This window comes from Cherax quadricarinatus, chromosome 43 (genome assembly GCF_038502225.1).
Source record: "Cherax quadricarinatus isolate ZL_2023a chromosome 43, ASM3850222v1, whole genome shotgun sequence".
Classification (NCBI taxonomy): domain Eukaryota; kingdom Metazoa; phylum Arthropoda; class Malacostraca; order Decapoda; family Parastacidae; genus Cherax; species Cherax quadricarinatus.
The window spans coordinates 15,895,013-15,918,198 of record NC_091334.1 but is presented as its reverse complement, the minus strand read 5'-3'; the positions used below and the strand labels follow the sequence as shown (position 1 = coordinate 15,918,198).

Sequence of the window (23,186 nt, the reverse complement as noted above, 5' to 3'; positions counted from 1 at the left end):
TTATTTTATTAACTATTTTTTCTCTCACCACAATGCCAAGACTAAACAAGGAGTCATTACAGGTTCTTTCCTACTCACCCTCAGGGTTTGTAATTAAGAACTTCTTGAGGAAGAACAGAAATACATTGAGGATACCTTCACAGCCATTAAATATCCACTTCACACTGCTATAAAAAAAAAATAATAATAATGTATCCACACCATACCCAGAAGAATGCCAAAATTAATATCGGTGATGTCCTCCATAAAGGCAACAGACACTGCTGTCATAACCAGCAAAATCATCAAAGACATCAACAAACCTTGCAGACACAAGAGTACCACTGGTGCAGAGGATTAACAGCATTCCACAAGGGTGGATGTAGCAAGGTTTACACTGATGAGACAGGGCATGACCTTCAGACTCCTGCAGGGACACAAACATGATTACAGGTGGACAGTATCAACAACAAATGCACTGTTCCTTGCAACCTACACTCACATGAAATATGGAGCAGCTTTACAACTATCAGGACTAATCCAAATGTAAAATTCTGGAAGCAGTCACTATTTTCCCGACAACATAGAACAAAACACAGGACCATATAGAATGGCAGATCCCATCAGTCATGTTGTACATGTGTAGTATATGGCCTGGTCACAGACCGGGCCACGGGGGCATTGACCCCCGGAACTCTCTCCAGGTAAACTCCAGGTATAATGTTTATGTTCCTAATCTTGCACCTCCCCCCATCCACTGCTAACCAACATGCACATTGTTTGAAGTATATCTTCCTATGACCTCACTTGTTACCTTAATTATGACCCTTCTTCAGCCTGACTTATGAGAGAGTATCTGATTTTTGTATACAATACTTGACAAAGACCAATCCTAGACAAAATGTTATAATAAAAACTTTCCAACAAACAGTGCCCTTCTCACTAACTAACTTTAATTTAAACTTTCATTTTTACCAATATTTTAAAAAATAAGATTGACTTTAGTCCCATAAGAAATTAAACTTAATGTAACACAGAAATGGTGGAAAATCTTATAAGTAACACACTATCTAAAGAGTATAAGCATTTATTTTTTACTAATTCTTCATTCCCTACATTTTACAGAAAAACTTCTTTACATATATATTTTTTTTATACAGTACTATACTTGGAACAAAAAATGCCCTTATTTCTTAAAAAAAAAATAAATAAAAAGGCATTACACCAGTATTTAATAGACTGTTACATGCAAAACACAGATTTCATATACATTTAAAGATGGAAGTGTAATGACACCAGTTAACGAGAGGTTCAAACCAAAATGGAAACAGAGTAATGGGTAGTTTGCATACCTCGACTTTCAACTGAGGTTTTCAGCTGAAAGTCAAAATAGAATATTCCTCTATGTTTGTTTCTGTGGAGGACTGGAATCCTTATTCTCCATACTGTTAAAACATATCTTCTCTCAATTAGCAACAGTCTATAATCCTTACTGGATACTTAAAAATGACAATTTATTTAAATTTTTGACTTATTAATAAACAGTATGTGTACTGTACATCAAAATCTCAAGTGTTGTGAAGGCTATTCGAGAAGGTGACATTACAAGTTTGAAAATCACTGTAGTACCATACAATGCTCCACACTTATTTCAATGATAAAATAAAAAATAAAACTAATATTGACTACCGTTCCAAAGACAGTGAGAGGAACGAGACGAGCATCTTGTGAGCTTCTTAATGCCAATCCTTACACTTCAGCAAAAAATAACCAAATGGAAAAATCTGTGGAAGTTCCATATGGCTACCATACCCAATTACACATCAATAATGAGGCACAAGATGGCATCATGCATGAGAGATCTGCAGTTGCAAGCCCAACACTTACAATCATGCTAAATAGAAAATAATGAATTGAAAAATTTTGCTAATAGAAAATGCCAGCAAAAATATTTATACTAAATATGCCTAATTAAAACAAAATAATAATCCATTCAAAATTCTAAAATCGCACAACAAAAATAGTGACAAATATTTATCGGTCTTAGAACTGCAAATTTCTTCAAAAGTATATTTTAAATGCACAGTATTCAACTTTGTGATATTACAGATACAAATCCTAACATCTACAACATGTATGCACATTTAACTAACAAATTAAATCACAGCTGATTAATTAGTAATTATTCTCTTATAAAAAAAATTCACACTACCCTAATAAAAAAATACTATCATGCACAGAAGAATTATTGTTAATTCCTGTTTACTGCATGCAAAACTAAGTTTTAATCCATTTCAAATAAAATTATTATTGTTCTAGCATCATACATTTTTCATTACTTCCTAATGACTTTATGCAACAGTTGTAAAGTTATTTGCAAAAAAATTTTGACCACTTCTTTCCTTATAGTATTGTACAATGGACGGATACAAGATGAGCTTCACAGAACACTGATGGAATATTGTGCTAGATCTAAAAAAATCTTCACATTAAAAAATCAAAAGATGAGGGGATGCTCAGCATTTTGTGTATCCCCATTAACAATTGGAAAGGAGGTTTGTTTACATTTATAATTCAAGTCTGTGACTGAAAATTCTCAGTTAGCATTATGTGGTAGTACTACAACTGGTCACTTAACTGGGAATTATAACATATTAAAAAAATGCATCTGTCAAGGCACCTATTCAGTAATATATCACAAAATTCAAAGGCTTATTCAACATACAACACCAGCTTGTGCTGCAACTTAAAAAAGGAATTAAAAAAGAGGGCCATCGTGCTCAAGCAGGGGATGAAAAAAAAAAATAAGCGCTTCACTTACAGTTTCATCAGTACACAGTTTGCCTTGAAAGAAAAAAAAAACAGCAATTATCATTCACACATCCTGCATTGCCTTTCATATCAAGTGAATTACTATCTAAACTTACTGCTCACTCATCCTTAAGCAACAGCATGAAAAAGTACAAAAGAAAATTATTTATACTAATGCTCCATAATACTTCTCCATAATACTTCCTGCTACAAATGCAGTAATAAGTTTTATACACAGATACATTAATCAATTAAATAAAATTCCATAATTTCAAATTAACATGTCTAAACCTCCAACTAATCTTCGATCAATGGTCTAGTATAATCCACATGGCAAAATTTAGTAATTTAATTTGCAAGAAACCGCCCTGCATTCAACCTGTTTGAGCAGTGTTATACGAAAACTTGCGATACAATTCACAAAGAAATCATTAAGTTGAACAGTATTTGATACAAACACACTTGAAAATTCAAAACACGCATTTTTTTTCCTAAATAACTGGTCAAATTAGCTATGCATGGATCGCTTTTAAAAATAAACAACCTCTGACTGCACATGAAAAAAAAATTCTTTCAAAATGTCTGGAAATTTTCCTTGCTCCTACATAATTTTTCATAAGTAACATTTAATAGTGCATATCCCACAACCAAATTAACAAAGATGCCCAAGAAAATATACTGAAAAAAAATTAGCCAGGCATAAACACTTCAGTTATGTGGAAGATATAGAAAACCAACAACAGCTTGTCAATCAGAGAAAAAAAAAGTTTGTAAATGTAAAGCTTGCAAATGGACACTGAACATTACCTACATTAAGCCCTGCCCAAGATTTGTTCTAATATTGTACATTAAAAGCCCACTATGAAATACATACTGAAACTTTTACTTCTAAAACACGACTGGTTGACTACATCTTCCACAAATCTACTGAAGTTTACCACATGTGCAATGCTAAACAAAAACTAAACAGCAGAAGAGACGGCCCTACTGGGTGTTGAGGGATCAGAAGACAACACTCAGTGATGTGGTGCACAGAGGTAGCACAGGTAGCCACCAGTTTACTACTTACAAAGTGTGGTAGTTGCGTTCATTTCGGGATTTGTAGAAGCGCCAAGCAGCGTAAGCCACTGCCAAGATGGCAACTGCCAGGACTATGCCACCTTAAATTCAGAAAACAATGATTAATAAATACAACTTCAATTAGAGAAATATGATCATGGCTGATGACCATGTTCCTGTGTGTGTGTGAAAAGAAAGGTGCAAATGGACTGGCATAGAGCACGTGTCATTCTTCTGTATAAATGGAAAGGGGACAAAAGATAAGCATAATGTTTGATAATTATAATTTATTGTGATTGCAAAGGTAGTAAAAATCCTAAAAAAGCAGCTGATTTAAACCATGAAGGAGATGTATGTATTGTGAACATAAAGAAATTTAAGTTTCATCAAGGAAAATAAAATAGCAGTTAAATATGATCTTAGAAGTAAACAAAATGGCTAAAGATAATTTGGTGCCACCTACAGCCAAAATTTCACACCCATCCATGCAAATAACCCAAGAGGGATATCAACGATCACAACTAGAGAAAAGCTGACGAGACAAAAATCAATGAGCAATGAAGCTTTATTTATTCTTTAACACACTGGTTGTCTCCCACTGAGGCAGGGTGACAAAAAAAAAAAATAGTTTTTCTCTTTACATGCAGTAATATGAAGCTTCATGGGGAGACAAAATACAAAACTGGATTTTAAGTAATGAAAAGTTTCAATTTCATTTGGCTGACATAACCAATCAGTTGCTACAAGAGCAAAGGATAGCCAATGCTTAAGGTTTACCCAAAAAAGTATTTTCCTCAATCTTCACCCAAGTGAACCAAATGAGTGTGAAGGTATATAAGAGATAAGATAAGATTTCGTTCGGATTTTTAACACTGGAGGATTAGCCACCCAGGATAACCCAAGAAAGTCAGTGCGTCATCGAGGACGTCTAACTTATTTCCATTGGGGTCCTTAATCTTGTTCCCCAGGATGCGACCCACACCAGTTGACTAACACCCAGGTACCTATTTGCTGCTAGGTGAACAGGACAACAGGTGTAAGGAAACGTGTCGAAATGTTTCCACCCGCCGGGAATCAAACCCGGGCCCTTTGTGTGTAAAGCGGGAGCTTTAGCCACCAGGCCACCGGGCCAGCCACCAGGCCACCGGTATGGGTCTAATGAGGACTTAAACAACTGATTGAACATGATGAATGTAGAGAATTATGTAGTGTTTTTCCTATAATGTATAAATAGTAAAAAACAGACCTACTATGAAGTTTACACTTCAAAGAACTAAAGTGATGTTAGGACATAAGCAGTACAGTGTAAGATAAGTCTTGTATAAAGATAAAAAAAATTATCAGAGTACATTGGCACCAACACTGTTGTATAGGTGTAAAGTATGGGTTTTGAATGTTGCAGCAAGGAGAAGGCTGAAGGGAGAGAGAGAGGTTATGTTTAAGGGCAATGTGTGATGTGAATTTTATGTAGAAAATTCAGTGTCTGGAGATTAGGAGGGATGGTGTCATCGAAAGTATTATTCAAGGGGCTGTGAAGGGGTTGTTGAGGTGGCTTGAACATTTAGAAAGGATGGAAAAAAATATGACTAGGAGGGCACATAAATCTGGGGCGGAGGGAAGGAGGGGCAGGGGTCATCCTAGGAAAATTGAAGGTAAAAAAGGTTTTGAGTGCTAGGGGCTTCGACAATCAACAGGCTTGTTTGAGCATGTTAGAGGGTAGTAAGTGGAGGCAAGTGGTTTTTTATAAGTTGAAGTGCTGTTAGACTGTGAGCACAGTAACATTTATGAAGGGAATAAGGTAAAAACAAGTTAGCCCGACTTGAATTCTGGAGGTGGTAAGTGCAGTGCCTATACTCTAAAAGAAAAGTGGGGATACTGCACTTTTGAGGTCATCTGAACTATGATATTGGTGCCCTTCTGGCAAGATGGCGATTGAATAAGTGACGGCAAAAGTTTTTTCTTTGTCAGGTCACCCTACCTCAGTGGCAGATGGCCAATGAGTTAAAAATAAATAATTATATTTATTGTATGTTCATAATGTTTTTATCAAAAAAAAAAAATTGTGTGGTGTTCATACATCTTTTCTACTGCTGTTACCCACTTAAAAAAAAAAAAAGCATTAAACACATAGAAAAGATACATATATTGAACAAAAAATATAAAAATTATCGAAAAAATGCACCATAATTCATTCCAGAAATGTGGTGACATCACTATAGGGTGATCCTCCTCCTGCAACAGCCACAGCCCTCTCGTAAGAGTGCAAGCACTGCTCTTCCCACCACCAGGGCTCAAGTCTATCTGACAATTTTCCCCTGAATCACTTTGTAAATGTTATCTTACACACACAGACACACAGACACACACACACACACACACACACACACACACACACACACACACACACACACACACACACACACACACACACACACACACACACACACACACACAACATTATATCCATTAAAGAACCACTTGTGTCCCCCTCCCACTGCCCCCACTTTGTATCAGATCCATCTCTCTGCTACACCTCCCCCAAACACCTTATCATTCACTTCTTTTATAACCCCATGAATAAATATGTTAAACCAAGTATGGTGACATCACACAGTAGCTAAGTCTTACTTTCCACTGGAAATACTAGTCTCCCCTCTCTCCTATGTACCCTAACCTGAACCTCATTTTTTTTCAACACGCTGGCTGTTTCCCACCGAGGCAGGGTGACCCAAAAAGAAAGAAAATTCTCAAAAAGAAAATACTTTCATCATCATTCAACACTTTCACTATCACTCATACATAATCACTTTTTGCAGAGGTGCTCAGAACACAACAGTTTAGAAGCATATACGTATAAAGAAACACAACATATCCCTCCAAACTGCCAATATCCCAAACCCCTCCTTCAAAGTGCAGGCATTGTACTTCCCATTTCCAGGACTCAAGCCCGGCTATATAAAAATAACCGGTTTCCCTGAATCCCTTCACTAAATATAACCCTGCTCACACTCCAACAGCTCATCAGGTCCCAAATACCATTCGTCTCCATTCACTCCCATCTAACACGCTCATGCACGCTTGCTGGAAGTCCAAGCCCCTCGCCCACAAAACCTCCTTTACCCCCTCTCTTCAACCTTTTCTAGGATGACCCCTACCCTGCCTTCCTTCCCCTACAGATTTATAAGCTCTCTGTGTCAAAGATTTCGATAGCCATTCCTGAAGCCTGGATAGAAAAAACTTGCATTTGTGGTCATAGTGGTGCCTAATTATCCACATTAAAACCTACCACCAATTCTATACAATTGCAACATCTGCCACAAATGTGCCAGATATTAAAAAATAATAAATCTCCCAGGGATGCAATTGATATATTTGTTTTACACTTATTTTAACACGTTGGCCATTTCCCACCGAGGCAGGGTGGCCCAAAGAGAAAAAAACTTTCATCATTCAACACTTTCACCATCACTCATACATAATCACTGTCTTTGCAGAGGCGCTCAGATATGACAGCTTAGACATCCCTCCAAACTGCCAATATCCCAAACTCCTCCTTTAACCCTTAAACTGTCCAAACGTAGATACTATATGTTTGCACCGCTAGTGCTCTGAACATAAATCTACGTTTTTTTTTTTTTTTACATCTGAAAGCTTGTAAAAAAAAATAATCTACATTTGGAGCGCTAGCAGTGCAAACAGATCTATGTTTGGACAGTTTAAGGGTTAAAGTGCAGTAATAACTTTTGAAAATCACTGACAAGATTGCATATGACACAGCCTGCTATATTCAGGAAAATCTTTACTGTATATCTATAGTCAATAATGGCTTTTGAAAACGTTTTAATTCTTGAGATGAGTAAATTTCTACAAAAAATTAGCAACACAAACTTAAAATTAAGCATAATACATCCTCCAAAGTAATTTTTTTTTTTTACACTGGCTCATGATTATCACCCTAAGACTCGTCTCTCACTTACCAAAGAAGCTGGCAGCATCAAAGTGCCTATTGGAGGGACAAGGGGGACAAGGTTTCACAGTTGTAGTTGCCTCTGAAATACAAAAATCTCAATCATTTCAGGATTCACTTTGGGATAAGTATAGTAATTACCATATTTTTGGCATTTAAGGCTCATCCCTCCTCCTGGGGAAAAAAAAAAAAAAAAAAAAAAAAAAAAGTCTTGGAAAATCAACCTGCACTTTATATGCTCAAGGTCAGCATCAAGGGTAGGTCTTGGGTTATGCTTTAGCAGTTGTTTACTGATGATACATTACAGCTGCTTGGCATCATCATCATATATGTCTCGTATGCTCATGCACCTCATTTTTTTATTATTATTATTATTATCACACTGGCCGATTCCCACCAAGGCAGGGTGGCCCGAAAAAGAAAAACTTTCACCATCATTCACTCCATATGGGGGAAAATATGGCAAGCTATTTTACTTATGGTCTGAAATTTGAACAGTATTAAAATTGTTAATATCAATAAGCAATTAGTCCTGAATGTAATACCAGCATTATAAACCTATGAAGTTAGAAAAATTTACACCCAAGCAAGTCAGAGTACAGCATTTTAAAATACAAAAGTGGTAATAGTGAAAAACTAGATAATGACAAAGTGGAAACAAACTTTAACCATGTAATAAAAAGTTGATATGGCAAGACAACAAAATTGTATATCATCCAGTAGAAAGCTTAAGTGTGTTAAGAAGCATGAATGCTCCATGTTCACTCGAGAGAACTATTATACCAAAATTTGAATATATTACAGCCTCTCTTCACTTAGCGACGTAATTGTTTACCGATGACTGACTTATGATGGGCTCTTTGACCAGTATGCATACTAAAATTATGTATATTACAGCTGTTTTCCTTTATTCTGTTTATTACAACATACAGTACACTACTCTATAAACATTTAAAAATACTACAGTGGTACTTCAGGGTAAGAACAGCTCAAAACTCAAACAGTTATGCAAGTGTATTTAGGCAAGTGCTTTTGTAAGTGTGTTTTTGGGGGTCTGAAACGGGTTAATCTAATTTACATTATTCCTTATGGAAACAAATTTGTTTGGTATCTGCACTCGAACAGCCTTCTGGAATGAAATAAATTCGTATCCCGAGGTACCACTGTATACTAAAAAATTTATAAATAGTGCAAAGGTTACACAAACCCACTACCACTGTAGTATGCTCCTGCTTGGCGACGAATTTGTTTACTGAAGTGTTCTTAGGAACGGAACTCCGCCGTTAAGTGAGGAGAGGCTGTAGTGATGAGACGATACAAAATTTTTTGTCTATATCCTTGCTAAATACTAGTGCAGGAGAGCCACTGACTTTCCTGCAATGCTCCTTTTTCTTGTCTTTAGTGTTCCTCCACTACCACTATTGCCTTACTACACTCCTACTCTTGTATCATTACCACTACCCCCCCCTACCTACTACCATCACCATCTCTACTTATTATTTCTTCTTCCTCCTTTCTGGCTCCTGTCCCCCTTCCCCTCATATATATACTGGCTCTTTTTCCTTTACGTTTCTGTGTGACTGGTTAATGGTCTAAATCAGACCAAAGCGTCATCTAAAGTTTCTTTCTCACAAGTGCAGGTTGTTTGTGTATAATACGTACCACTGTTAATTTTTTTTTTAACGCGTCAGCTGTCTCCCACCAAGGCAAGGTGACAGAAAAAGAAAGAAAAACCCACAAAGAAAGAAAAAACTTTCATCATTCAACATTTTTACCATCACTCATATGTTACGTGGGTACCTGAAGGAGATACACGTGTATAGAAGTAAGAATACACTCGCTGGGTTGTTGATAAAAAGTATACATGTATAGTGGTCCCTCAATAATCGTCCATAATCCATTCCAGGAAGTGGGACTATTATTGAAATGGACGATTTACAAATCAATTTTCCCCATAAGAAATAATGCAAATTCAATTAATCCGTTCCTGACACCCAGAAGTATTAAAATAAAAAAAAATTTTACATGAAATATAGATGTAGTACATAAACAATACAGTGGCACATGATGAATTAAACATTAACAGAATAACACTTACCTTTAGTGGCAATTCTTCTTTGTGTATGGAAGACTGGAGGAGGAGACTGATTGGATGATTTATTGTTTGGAAGGGGAATCCCCTTCCATCAACACCTCGGGTACCAATTGCTTTTCTGGGGTTACTTCTCTTCTCTGTTTCTTAATGCCACTAGGACCACCTTGAGAGTCACTGGAGTCCTGTCTCGCAAAAAAACTGTCCAGAGAGCTCTGTTTCTGGCGTCTCTTTAAAACTTCCCTAAAATGGGCCAAGACTCTGTCACTGTACAAGTTGCCGATATGGCTTGCAACATCCTTCTCTGGGTGATGTTTCTCCATAAATCTTTCCATCCTACCCCACATTTCAAAAATCTCCTTAATTTCTGAAGAAGGCACCTTCCTCCATCTCTCTTCCTCCTCCTCTGCAGCAAGATTCTGAGCTGTGATCTGTTGCTCTTCCTGCTGAAGCTCTTGCAGCTCCTCAGTGGTTAGCTCTTCGTTGTGGTCCTCCACTAACTCTTCCATATCCTCCAAACTCACATCCAACCCCATGGAACTCCCCAGTGCCACAATGGATTTAACAACTGACAAAGGCTTATCAGGGTCGGCCCCAAACCCTTCAAAATCCCTCTTGTGGACACAATCTGGCCACAATTTTCTCCAAGCAGAGTTCAAAGTCCTGGTAGTCACTCCCTCACAAGCCTTATCTATAAGGCTTACGCAATGGAGAATACTGAAGTGTTCTTTCCAAAAATCTCGTAGGGTCAAGTGAGTGTCTGAGGTCACATTCAAGCACCTTTCAAACATTGCTTTGGTGTAGAGTTTTTAAAGTTTGCAATGACCTGCTGGTCCATGGGCTGGAGAGGAGTGGTATTCGGGTGCAAGAACTTTACTGTGATGAACCCAAACTCCTTCAGAATTAGGTCATCCAAGTTTGGAGGATGAGCAGGTGCATTGTCCATTACTAGGAGGCACTTGAGATCCAATTTCTTTTCCAGGAGGTAATTCTTCACACTAGGGCCAAACACTTCATTGAACCACTCTACAAAAATTTCCCTCGTGACCCATGCCTTACTATTAGATTTCCAAAACACACACAATTTACTCTTCATAACATTGTTTTTCTTGAACACTCTGGGATTTTCAGAATGGTACACTAGTAACGGCTTCACTTTGAAATCCCCACTAGCATTAGCACAGAACATTAGCGTCAGCCTGTCTTTCATAAGCTTGTGTCCTGGCAGCGCCTTTTCTTCCTGAGTAATGTAGGTCCTCTTTGGCCTTTTCTTCCAAAAGAGGTCTGTTTCATCACAATTGAACACTTGTTCAGGTTTCAGTCCTTCACTGTTTATGTACTCCTTGAATTCATGCACATATTTTTCAGCCGCCTTGCGGTCCGAACTGGCAGCCTCACCATGCCTTACCACACTGTGTATGCCAGTACGCTTCTTAACCCCTTCAGGGTCCATGGCCAAAATCTGAAGTGGTGCTCCAGTGTCCAAGAAATTTTGAAAAAAAAAAAAAAAAAAAAAAAAAAAAAAAAAAAAAAAAAAAAAAAAAAAAAAAAAAACAAAAAAAAAAAAAAAAATTCTTACAGAATTAAAGAGCATATTTTTGTGAAGGTAATAAGACAAAAAAAAAATTCTGATCAGTACTTACCGAGATACAGTGCCAAGAAGTTTGTCAAAAATGATGTGGTGGCGGCAACATCGATGAATTCCACATATGCACATTACATTATTTTGCGGTTTTTGTTTTTTCTTTTCTTTTCCATTTTTTTCTATTCCTACTAACATTTGGGGCCTGAGAGACCAATACTGTATATAATGTATATATATAAACTCACTGTATTGAACACAATAACCGCACTAAAGTTATTATCATATTATTGTTTACCACTGTTGTTTATTACAATAAACATGCACAAATCTTGTATAATACTAATGTTCTATCATATATTTACATATTTACAATCACTGGACATGGTTTTAGAACTGCTGGAGCTTGTGGAACTCCTTGAAACAAGGCACCATGCACAGAGGCACCTTACATTCCTCACACATAAACCGAGTGTCTTTGCGTCTTTGTTGCCGTCGTTTTGTTTGTGCACAGACAATGCATCTCTTCTGAGCAAATTTCTTCCGAGTTGAATGAAGTTGTATTATGAAATGATCACCTTCCCTCCTCAAACGCTTGGGTATATCCTGAGGAATTCGAGGACCGTGTTGTATAGCAGGTGTTCTTACCTGGTACTTCATTATGAGTTGTCTGACAACAGAAACAAAATTCACCATACGGTGGTCTGTTGCCAGTCTTTATTTGGCACATATTATATGCATTGAGCATTGAAATGTCCATGAGATGGAAGAAAAGTTTCATGTACCACTTGTAATTCTTACGAACACAGTCAACAAAACCAATCTGCATGTCACATTTGTCAACCAAGTGCATGTTTTGTGTATAATCAATCACTGTCACTGGTTTTCGAATACGTTCATTAGTCACTCGATCAACTTTGCCACTGTCTTGCATTTCATTACGGTGAATGGATGTCAACAATGTGACATCTCGTTTGTCATGCCACCGTAATGCCATGATGTCATTGGCAGTAAACACCTGCACGTCATCACCACGAGCACCTGCGTTGAGCCTGGGCATATGTTTACGATTAGAGCGCACTGTGCCACACACATCTGTCTTGTTCACTCGCATGAAATCACTGAGTAATGGGCTTGTGTACCAGTTATCGGTATATAATGTATGCCCCTTACCATGATAAGGTGCCATCATGTTTCTCACCACGTCACCTGAGATACCCAATAACATCTTGGTATCTTTCAATGTTTTACTACCCGTGTATACAACAATATCCAACACCAGGCCACTGTCACAATCACAGAGTACAAACAGTTTTATACCAAAGCGTTTCCTCTTGCTCGGTATATACTGCTTGAACGAGAGTCTACCTTTGAACAAAATCAAAGACTCGTCAATTACAAGATTCTTGAATGGATAAAAGTATATGCTGAACTTTTGTTTGAGATACATGAAAACATTTCTAATCTTGTATAACCTGTCACTTCTGTCAGGCCTGGTTTTGTCAGAGAAGTGCAACATACGTAAGAGTAAGATAAACCTGTTCACTGGTATGATTTCACTGAAGACCAGGGTAGAAATTAGCCGATCTGTGGACCAGTATGCTTTTATATTATGCTTATAGACGTGAGGCATAAGCATTATTGTTGCAAAAAGCAAATACATTTCTGCAACAGTCGTCTCTTTCCACCTGTGTAGTCTTGACTGTGGTGATAAGACCGTATTTGCCATGGTGTACTCAAAATACTTATTACTTTCCCTGACAATTTCCATTAATGGCTGGTCAAAGAATAATTCAAAGAATTCCAGTTCATTGGCCGTGGTTCCAAGGGGACAAGTAGGTAGAATTCCACTTTGAGAGTCATCAAAGTGGTGAGGCTTGGGAACAAAATTGGGATTTTGCTGCCAATCCCACATACGGTTTGCTGGTGGATACTGGACATCATAGGCTGGTTGTGCGGGTGGTTGTGGTGGGCTGGTGGCTGACGCTCCGCTTTGTCCTTGAACTGACGAGTCAGCAGCGTGGGTCCCAGCGTGACCTGGCGAGTCATGCATGGCGGTGCCACTACCATCACCACTAACACCATCCACTGATGCCTGTGGTCTATCCATGCCAAGTGTAGCCACATCATCCTCACTATCACTACCTAAAACTGGTGTAGGGCCACGGGATGTACTCCGGGATGTACTCCGGGATGTACTCCGGGATGTACTCCGGGATGTACTCCGGGATGTACTCCGGGATGTACTCCGGGATGTACTCCGTCCCCTAGGCACAGCATAGGGTACACTACCCGAGCGCATGCGGCGGCGAACATACCGACGCTTCACTGGTGAATATGATTCCTCACTATCACTACTCGAATGATCGTCGAGTGCAATAAAATCACAATCCACGTCACTATCATCATCATTACTGAAGTCAGAGGCCTGGCCACGCGAAAATATTAGTTTTCTCTTGCGTTGAGGAACAACCGACCGTGAGTCACGAGTGCCCACACCAGAGGTAGAAGGTTGAGGATCGTCAGGGTTTTCTGCACTATTATCGATATCCTGGTCATTCTTTTCGGTCACTAACTGATCAAAGCCATAGATTTTGACTTCATTTCCACTTCCATCAGTGTCAGAACTATCAGATAGGAAGAGGAGAGTCCCAATTTTCCGGGGAGTGAGAGCTGACTTGCGACGAGGCATGGTGAACAAGGGTGACTGAGCCGGCGTTCCCACAATGCTATGCAGGCGCCTAGATTTTTTGTTTATGGTGCACACCCACCGCGCAGACCCGTTCTCTCATATGTAGGCCTATGAGCGCTTTCGCGCTAAATTTGACGGCACTAGAATTTTGGCGTAGATCTACGGTTTGGACACTCAACGTAAAGCCGTAGATCTACGGGACGGACCCTGAAAGGGTTAAATCTCTCAAACCAGCCTTTGCTGGCCTTAAATTCACTCACATCATCACTAGTTGCAGGCAATTTCTTTACCGAATCGTCATGCAACTGCCTAGCCTTTTCACAAATAAGCAACGTCATAAAACTATCTCCTGCTAATTGTTTCTCATTATCCACACCAATAATAGCTTCTCAACATCTTCGAGTACTGGTGATCTCATTTTTGTCAGCATATTTACCCCCTTTGCAACAACAGCATCCTTGGTTTCCTTTTTCTTGGCTATGATGGAAGATATGGTTGTACGGGATTTGTTACACATCCTGGCCAGTTCGCCCACACATACGCCACTATCATATTGTTCAATGATGTTTTTCTTAAATTCAATCGTATTTCTCACTTTCTTTACCAAAGGCTTGGCACTGGGAGCTTTCTTTGGAGCCATGGTAGCTTATTTAGCACTTAAATAACTTGCAAGCACTAAAATAAATGGAATATTATGAAATATTTCGCTGGAGCATGTGAGGGGACCGTTGCTCACTGGTAAACAATGGCACATTGGCTGGGAAGGAAAGGCCCAGGCGGCTCGAGGCGGCTCAGAGCGTGAGTACGCATCCGGGACGAAGGACTATTAGCGAGTTACTGGACCATTTGCGAGCCAATATTTTGACGAAAAAACAGGATTATTTCCGAAATGGACGACTTTCAGGCCGGACGATTATTGAAGGACCACTGTAATGCCAGTCTTGAGGGGAATACAGCCCAGCCTACCTGTCTCGCCTACGCCTATACTGGATCTGAGAAGGAGGCCAGAGGCCAACCGCTCATATGCTTCACTGCGTGACGTCACAGTTAGCCACTGAACCTAACTGGGTAGGGAGCCTATGTATATACAGTGGACCCTCAGTTAACGATGCCATCGGATAGCGATAAAATCAGACACCGATATGTTTTTGCATCAAAATATTGGCTCGGCTAATGATAAACTCAGTTGAGAACATTCGTCCAGGACGTGTCTGCGTGGCTTGAGCCGCCCAGCCACTCCAGTGTGGCCAGTGTGCCATTGTTTACAAAGCCAGTGCGGACGATCCCACGAGTACATGCGATACTTTTATTCCATTGTTTTTAGTGCTTGTAACTGCTAAATAAGCCACCATGGGCCCAAAGAAAGCTTCTAGTGCCAGCCCTGTGGTAAAGAGGGTAAGAAACATTATTGAATTGAAGAGATCATTGCAAAATACGAAAGTGGAGTGTGTCTTCGAGTTTGCCAGGTTATATAACAAACCACATTCAATCATCGCTACTATCTTGGCCAAGGAAAAGGTAATCAAGGAAGCTGTTGTTGCAAAATGGTGCAAATATGCTTACAAAACAGAGATCGCAAATACTACTTGATGTGGAGAGACTGTTGGCGTGCCTTAACGAGAAACAATTATCCGAGAAACAATTAACCCCAGAGGGTTAGCCACCCAGGATAACCCAAGAAAGTCAGTGCGTCATCGAGGACTAACTTATTTCCATTGGGGTCCTTAATTTTGTTCTTCAGGATGCGACCCACAATAGTCGACTAACACCCAGGTGAACAGGAAAAAATGCCTGGAACTGGTGAATTTAAGGCCAGCAAAGGTTGCTACGAGAGATTTAAGAATCAGTGGCATACACAGTGTGATAAGGCATGGCGAAGCTGAAAAATTCCAACCCCAACAAGTGTTCAATTGTGACGAAACAGGCCTGTTCTGGAAGAAAGTGCCAAACAGGACCTACATTACTCAGGAGGAAAAGGCACTCCCAGGACACAAGCCTATGAAAAACAGGTTAACTCATGTTTTGTTGTAATGCTAGTGGGGATTGCAAAGTGAAGCCTTTATACGTGTTTTTTTTTTTTTCTCAACAAGTCGGCCATCTCCCACCGAGGCAGGGTGACCCAAAAAAGAAAAAGTCCCCAAAAAGAAAATACTTTCATCATCATTCAACACTTTCACCACACTCACACATTATCACTGTTTTTGCAGAGGTGCTCAGAATACAATAGTTTAGAAGCATACACATATAAAGATACACAACATATCCCTCCAAACTGCCAATATCCCAAACCCCTCCTTTAAAGTGCAGGCATTGTACTTCCCATTTCCAGGACTCAAGTCCGACTATATGAAAATAACCGGTTTCCCTGAATCCCTTCACTAAATATTACCCTGCTCACACTCCAACAGATCGTCAGGTCCCAAGTACCTTTCGTCTCCATTCACTCCTATCTAACACACTCACGCACGCTTGCTGGAAGTCCAAGCCCCTTGCCCACAAAACCTCCTTTACCCCCCTCTCTCCAACCCTTTCGAGGACGACCCCTACCCCTCCTTCCTTCCCCTATAGATTTATATGCTTTCCATGTCATTCTACTCATCCTTCATAAATCCATCCGCAGACACGTCAACTCCCAAGTATCTGAAAACATTCACTTCTTCCATACTACTCCTCCCCAATTTGATATCCAATTTTTCTTTATCTAAATCATTTGATACCCTCATCACCTTACTCTTTTCTATGTTCACTTTCAACTTTCTACCTTTACACACATTCCCAAACTCATCCACTAACCTTTGCAATTTTTCTTTAGAATCTCCCATAAGCACAGTATCATCAGCAAAAAGTAACTGTCAATTCCCATTTTGAATTTGATTCCCCAAAATTTAATCCCACCCCTCTCCCAAACACCCTAGCATTTACTTCCTTTACAACCCCATCTATAAATACATTAAACAACCATGGTGACATTACACATCCCTGTCTAAGACCTACTTTTACCGGGAAGTAGTCTCCCTCTCTTCTACACACCCTAACCTGAGCCTCACTATCCTCATAAAAACTCTTTACAGCATTTAATAACTTACCACCTATTCCATATACTTGCAACATCTGCCACATTGCTCCTCTATCCACTATCATATGCCTTTTCTAAATCCATAAATGCAATAAAAACTTCCCTACCTTTATCTAAATACTGTTCACATATATGCTTCAATGTAAACACTTGATCTACACATCCCCTACCCACTCTGAAAATCCCAGAGTGTTCAAGAAAACCAGTGTCTCATCACTCATCAATACTCTTCAATAAAGGTACGTGTCATTTTAGTATTTATGTATTTATTCTGCATGTCTCATTGTTTTCTGTGTAGGGAAAAGTATATTTCATGTAAAAAAAAAAATTTTTTAATACTTTTGGATGTCTGGAACAGATTAATTAGATTTCCATTATTTCTTATGGGAAAAATTAATTCAGATAATGATAAAATTGGTTAAGGACAAGCTCTCTAGAACGGATTAATACTGTTAACTGAGGGTCCATTGTAATATGAATGATACAACTTATGATATACTACACAAGCATATACATAGAAATTCAGTAACACTACCCACACATACATAATTACTGTCATTGCAGAGGCGCTAAGATACGACAGCTTAGACGCCCCTCTAAACTGCCAATATCCCAAACCCCTCCTTTAAAGTGTAGGCATTGTACTTCCCATTTCTGAGACTCAAGTCTGGCTAACTGGTTTCCCTGAATCCCTTCACAAAATATTACCCTGCTTACACTCCAACAGCTCATAAGGTTCCAAAAACCATTTGTCTCCATTCACTCCTATCTAACATGTTCATGAACGCTTCCTGGAAGTCCAAGCCCCTTGCCCACAAAACCTTTACCCCCCCACCCTCCAAGCTTTTTGGGGACTACCTCTACCCTGCCTTCCTTCCCCTACAGATATATGCACTCTCCAAGTCATTCTACTTTGTTCCATTTTCTCTAAATGACCAAACTATCTCAACAGCTCTTCTTCAACCCTCTGACTAATACTTTTAGTAACACCACACCACCTAACTTCCACACTCCGAATTCTCTGAATAATATTTACACCACACACTGCCCTTAGACATGACATCTCCACTGCCTCCTCACTACAGCATTCACAATCCATGCTTCACACCCATACAAGTCTTAGTATCACTATACTTCCATACATTCCCTTCTTCGCCTCCATGGATAACATTCTTTGTCTTCACAGATACCTCAACGCACCACTCGCCTTTTTTCCTTCATCAATTCTATGGTTAACCTCATCCTTCATAAACCCATCCATTGACAAGTCAACTCCCAAATATCTGAAAACATTTACTTCTTCCATACTCCCTCCCTCCAACGTGATATCCAATTTTTCTCTATCTAAATCATTTGATACCCTCATTATCCTACTCTTATCTATGTTCACTTTCAACTTTTACCTTTACACACCCTCCCAAACTTGTCCACTAACCTTTGCAACTTTTCTTTAGAATCCCCCAAAAGCACAGTATCATCAGCAAAAAGTAACTGTCAACTCCAATTTTTTATTTGATTCCCCATAATTTAATCCCACCCCTCTCCCCAACACCCTAGCATTTACTTCTTTTACAACCACATCTATAAATATGTTAAACAACCATGGTGACTTTACACATTCCTGTCTAAGACCTACTTTTACCGGGAAGTATTCTCCCTCTCTCCTACACACCCTAACCTGAGCCTCACTATCCTCATAAAAACTCTTTACAGCATTTAGTAACTTACTACCTATTCCATATACTTGCAACATCTGCCACATTGCTCCCCTATCCACTATCATATGGCTTTCCTAAATCCATAGATGCAATGAAAACTTCCCTACCTTTATCTAAATACTGTTCACATAAATGCTTCAATGAAAACACTTGATCTACTCATCTCTTACCCATTCTAAAGCCTCTTTGCTCATCTGCAATCCTACTCTCTGTCTTACTTCTAATTCTTTTAATAATTACCCTACCATACACTTTACCTGGTATACCCAGTAAACTTATTCCCCTATAATTTTTTTACAATCTCTTTCGTCCCCCTTCCCTTTATATAAAGGGATATACCAACCACTCCAACACTATCCCCCCATGCTTTTAACATTTCTATCGTGATTCCGTCAGTTCCAGCTGCTTTACCCCCTTTCATTCTACACAATGCCTCATGCACCTCCCCCACTCTCACATCTTGCTCTTTTTCCACTCCTAAAAGATGTTATACCTCCCTGGCCAGTGCATGAAATTACTGCCTCACATTTTTCATTAACATATAAAAGTTCCTCAAAATATTTCCACCATCTACCCAATACCTCCAACTCCCCATTTACTAACTCCCCTACTCTATTTTTAACCGACAAATCCATTCATTCCCTAGGCTTTCTTAACTTGTTTATCTCACTCCAAAATTTCTTTTTTATTCTCAGCAAAATTTCTTGACAGTGCCTCTCCCACTATCATTCACTCTATCAATAACAATAATAATGAATTACGTATTTAATTTGTCCCCTTCTCCTGTATAAATTACCAAATTTAAAAAGAAAAACTTTAGTTTTTACTTTTATAGGTCACTCTGCCTTGGTGGAATACAGCCAGTTCGTTGAAGGAAAAAAAAAATGTGTGGAGCATAAAGGTAAAGAAAAAAAAGATATGTTAGGGCGGCTGGGGCAGAAATGTGGCAGAAGTTGCAGATGTATGAAATGTGTAGTTTTATGCAGGGGCACTGACCCCAAAACCCTCTCTATGTATACTCCAGGTAAGGTATACATATGGAGGGTGGGGAAGACATTTTCTAACATGACTAGTTATACAGGGATGTGTAATAATTGTATAAATAATGTCAGCGCATTTGTGAACGCACATCAGACTGACCAGCTGGATGCATACTGAACGAGTTATGAGATTTGTTTACTCTGGAATATCGGTAAAAAATCAAATATTTCCGCTAATTTGAGCTCAATTTCAAGCTACTTCCATCCTGAAACCAATCAAAAATCATCTCTTTCTGTAATATATCTTCTATTCTATCAAATGATACCAAGAAACCAAGAATATAACCATAAAAATCAACCAAAAATACACCACAGATTTGCTGTTTTATACTAAAAACACTCGGTTTTTTTTCCTCATTATGTACTGTGTGGGACAGGATTTTTTTTTTTTATATAGTGTACATTTACCACAATCACCCATTATCTCATATCTAGGCCTAAATTTGCAGCTCACTGCTTATCTGAATGAGCTGAGCTCATCACAGCACAGACCGGAAACCCACAGTACTATGGCACACACACTAAGTGGTTAAAATGGCAAATAAGCAGGTGCCTTGCCTTGCTCTACAATCTGAAAACCTATTCTATCATCCTGTCATGTACAAATAATCACTGGCACACATCCACCTTGTTCAAAGAACCAAGAATTTTGTTGCACTAAATTTTACCTGTAGTTGTAGTAGGAACTTCTGTTGGTGCAGGTGTTGTGGGAGCTTCTGTTGGTGCAGGTGTTGTGGGAGCTTCTGTTGGTGCAGGGGTTGTGGGAGCCTCTGTGGGTGCAGGTGTTGTGGGAGCTTCTGTAGTTGTTGTGGGAACTTCTGTAGTTGTTGTGGGAACTTCTGTAGTTGGTGTTGTGGGAGCTTCTGTAGTTGGTGTTGTGGGAGCTTCTGTTGTCGTAGTCGTACTGTTACCTAACGACAAAAAATTTATATTACTTAATGCACAATACAAGTGCACACACACACTCTTCTACATTTGCATCTACATTTGGTACAAAACTGTACTTTTCATAAACAAACTTTAAAAGAACTAAGCAATTAAAGGTGTGGGTGTTGCAGTAAATAATAGTACAGTGTAAAGTTTAGATTATACAACAGTTGGAAAGTTCACAACGGAAGCCATTACAGAGTTCCAGTTAGTTTAAAAATACAGGGTATCCACAGGTGTTGGCTCTTGTGCTATCACCTGTGAATGATACCTTTCCTTCACACTGAAACCAGTCACAAGTGACAGTGTGGAACAAACCAAATCAAACATCTCTAAAATTACCTTTAAACCTGTAGAGGTTTACAATGAAGGTTCTAAGACAACCGGCGCAAAAATGAAGCAATTGAATCAATGTTACAAAGGTAGTGAACCTTAATTTAATCACTTTCTGCAAGCCTTCTGGTACAAGATTCACGAAATATTAACACAATTGCAAACAAACCACTGAACGGGCAGAGATGGAACCCACAGCGAGCAAGTGCTAAAACTTCAGGCCAGTGTGTAAACCACCGGGCCAGCTGGTTGAGTGGCTTACACATTGGCCTGGAGTTGTAACACTCGCTTGCCATGGGTTCAATCCTCACCTGTTCTGTAGTTTCTTCTTATACAGAAGATGCCCAACAGCAAAATTTACTGCTGACTTTGAAACAGAAGGAATGTCAGAGTTATGGTGTTAAATAATTTATTAATCAATATCAACATAAAAAGTACTGTTGAGGAAGAAAACTATTATTAACCTTGAGGTTAAATAACCCAGTAGTTTATTAAGAGTGATTTCATTATTATTATATTTAGGGGGGAAGCACTAACAATGTGGAGGTCACACACCACTGGGGATACGGGAGGTAAATCATACTGTAAACGACAATCACACAGAAGTGTCCTTTATCTTGATAGTAGCAGGAAGACAGTTTCTAATATGTTCCAATTAATAATTGCAACCCCTAAATCACACCAGAAAGTAGTCGAGAATGAAATGGACACCAGAATCACCTCAAATTATCTGCAGTTACCTTCCACAGCAGAAACAACTGTTAGATACTGTGGGATTTGGGATACAAGAAGCAATACTGGTAAGCAAATTTTCTCCAGTACTGTACAAATGAACAATCCAACAATACCATACACTGAACAATCTAACAGTACTGCACAAATAAACAATCAGATCACCACGGAAACTGGATAAACCAGATATGCAGATATGACTATCAATTACAGAAAGGCATATGGCCAAAATGAAAGCCAAAATTTGCAGGTAAATTTTATTTCACTATACATGAGAAATTTAATAAAAATGTTCAATTATTTTATTGAGAGGCAGACCGGACAGATGTTAAAAAAATTCAGATTTCTCCATTGCAGAGATGAAGGTAAATCCCTAACAACTTTGATTGTAGTGTCATCAAATGCAGTGAAAGTATTGATCAAGATGGAATTACTTATTTGTAGCTACAGAAGCAAAGCTAGCCTCATGGAGTATGTACAGTCTTAATTTATTCATTATATAATTTGTTTTTTACATTACCAATGGTTGTGGCACTTTTCACTATCTCTTAATTCACTGCTGGTCTACTGCTCTTCTTTGCAAAGATAATTTGTCTAGCATACCTTCAGCTCCATTCCTTCCTTAATTTACAAATGTGGCCTCTTGTTATCTCTGATGCAGGTACAATACTAGTAACAAAATTTCATCTTTCATGCACTTTTATGACAAATGCTTTGTTTCCAAAGCATTTATTTGTAGACCAGTGTTGTCCACTTTTTTTGAAGTGTGCTCACCACATTACAACTGCGCCTCCAAGTTTGGCCTAATTTATACATTAATATATACAGTGGAACCTCAAATATCGAACTTTCTTCGGTCCAGAAGGCTGTTCGAGTGCCTTTACCGAATGAATTTATTCCAATCAGGAATAATGTAAATTAGATTAGTCCATTTCAGACCCTCAAAAATACACTTATAAAAGCACTTACAAAAATACACTTACATAATTGGTCGTGTTGGGAGCAGTTCGATTTTTGAGGTTCCACTGTAATTACAATTGCATTCTAAAGCCATGAGGGTTATACAGCACCAGATAATGAGAATCAGATTCACTCCAAGGAAAGGGAAGGTACTGTATTTCTTTGGATCAAAGAGTCCTTCAGTTATCCCTACCCATAAAGGGTATGGATAGGTATAG

The 23,186-nt window shown here is 38.8% G+C and overlaps 1 protein-coding gene across 2 annotated transcripts in view; it reads right to left on the bottom strand.

The window, feature by feature from the left end:
- LOC128694289 (threonine-rich protein-like) overlaps window positions 1-23,186 on the bottom strand; it is a 65,394-nt gene that overhangs the window by 22,793 nt on the left and 19,415 nt on the right. For both annotated transcript variants that reach the window (XM_070093611.1, XM_070093610.1), the window contains 3 exons: window positions 20,685-20,927; window positions 7,827-7,898; window positions 3,860-3,950 (listed from right to left, as the gene is read on the bottom strand). In XM_070093611.1, coding sequence (XP_069949712.1) covers window positions 3,860-3,950; window positions 7,827-7,898; window positions 20,685-20,927 — 406 coding nt within the window. The remainder of the gene's footprint in view (window positions 1-3,859; window positions 3,951-7,826; window positions 7,899-20,684; window positions 20,928-23,186) is intronic.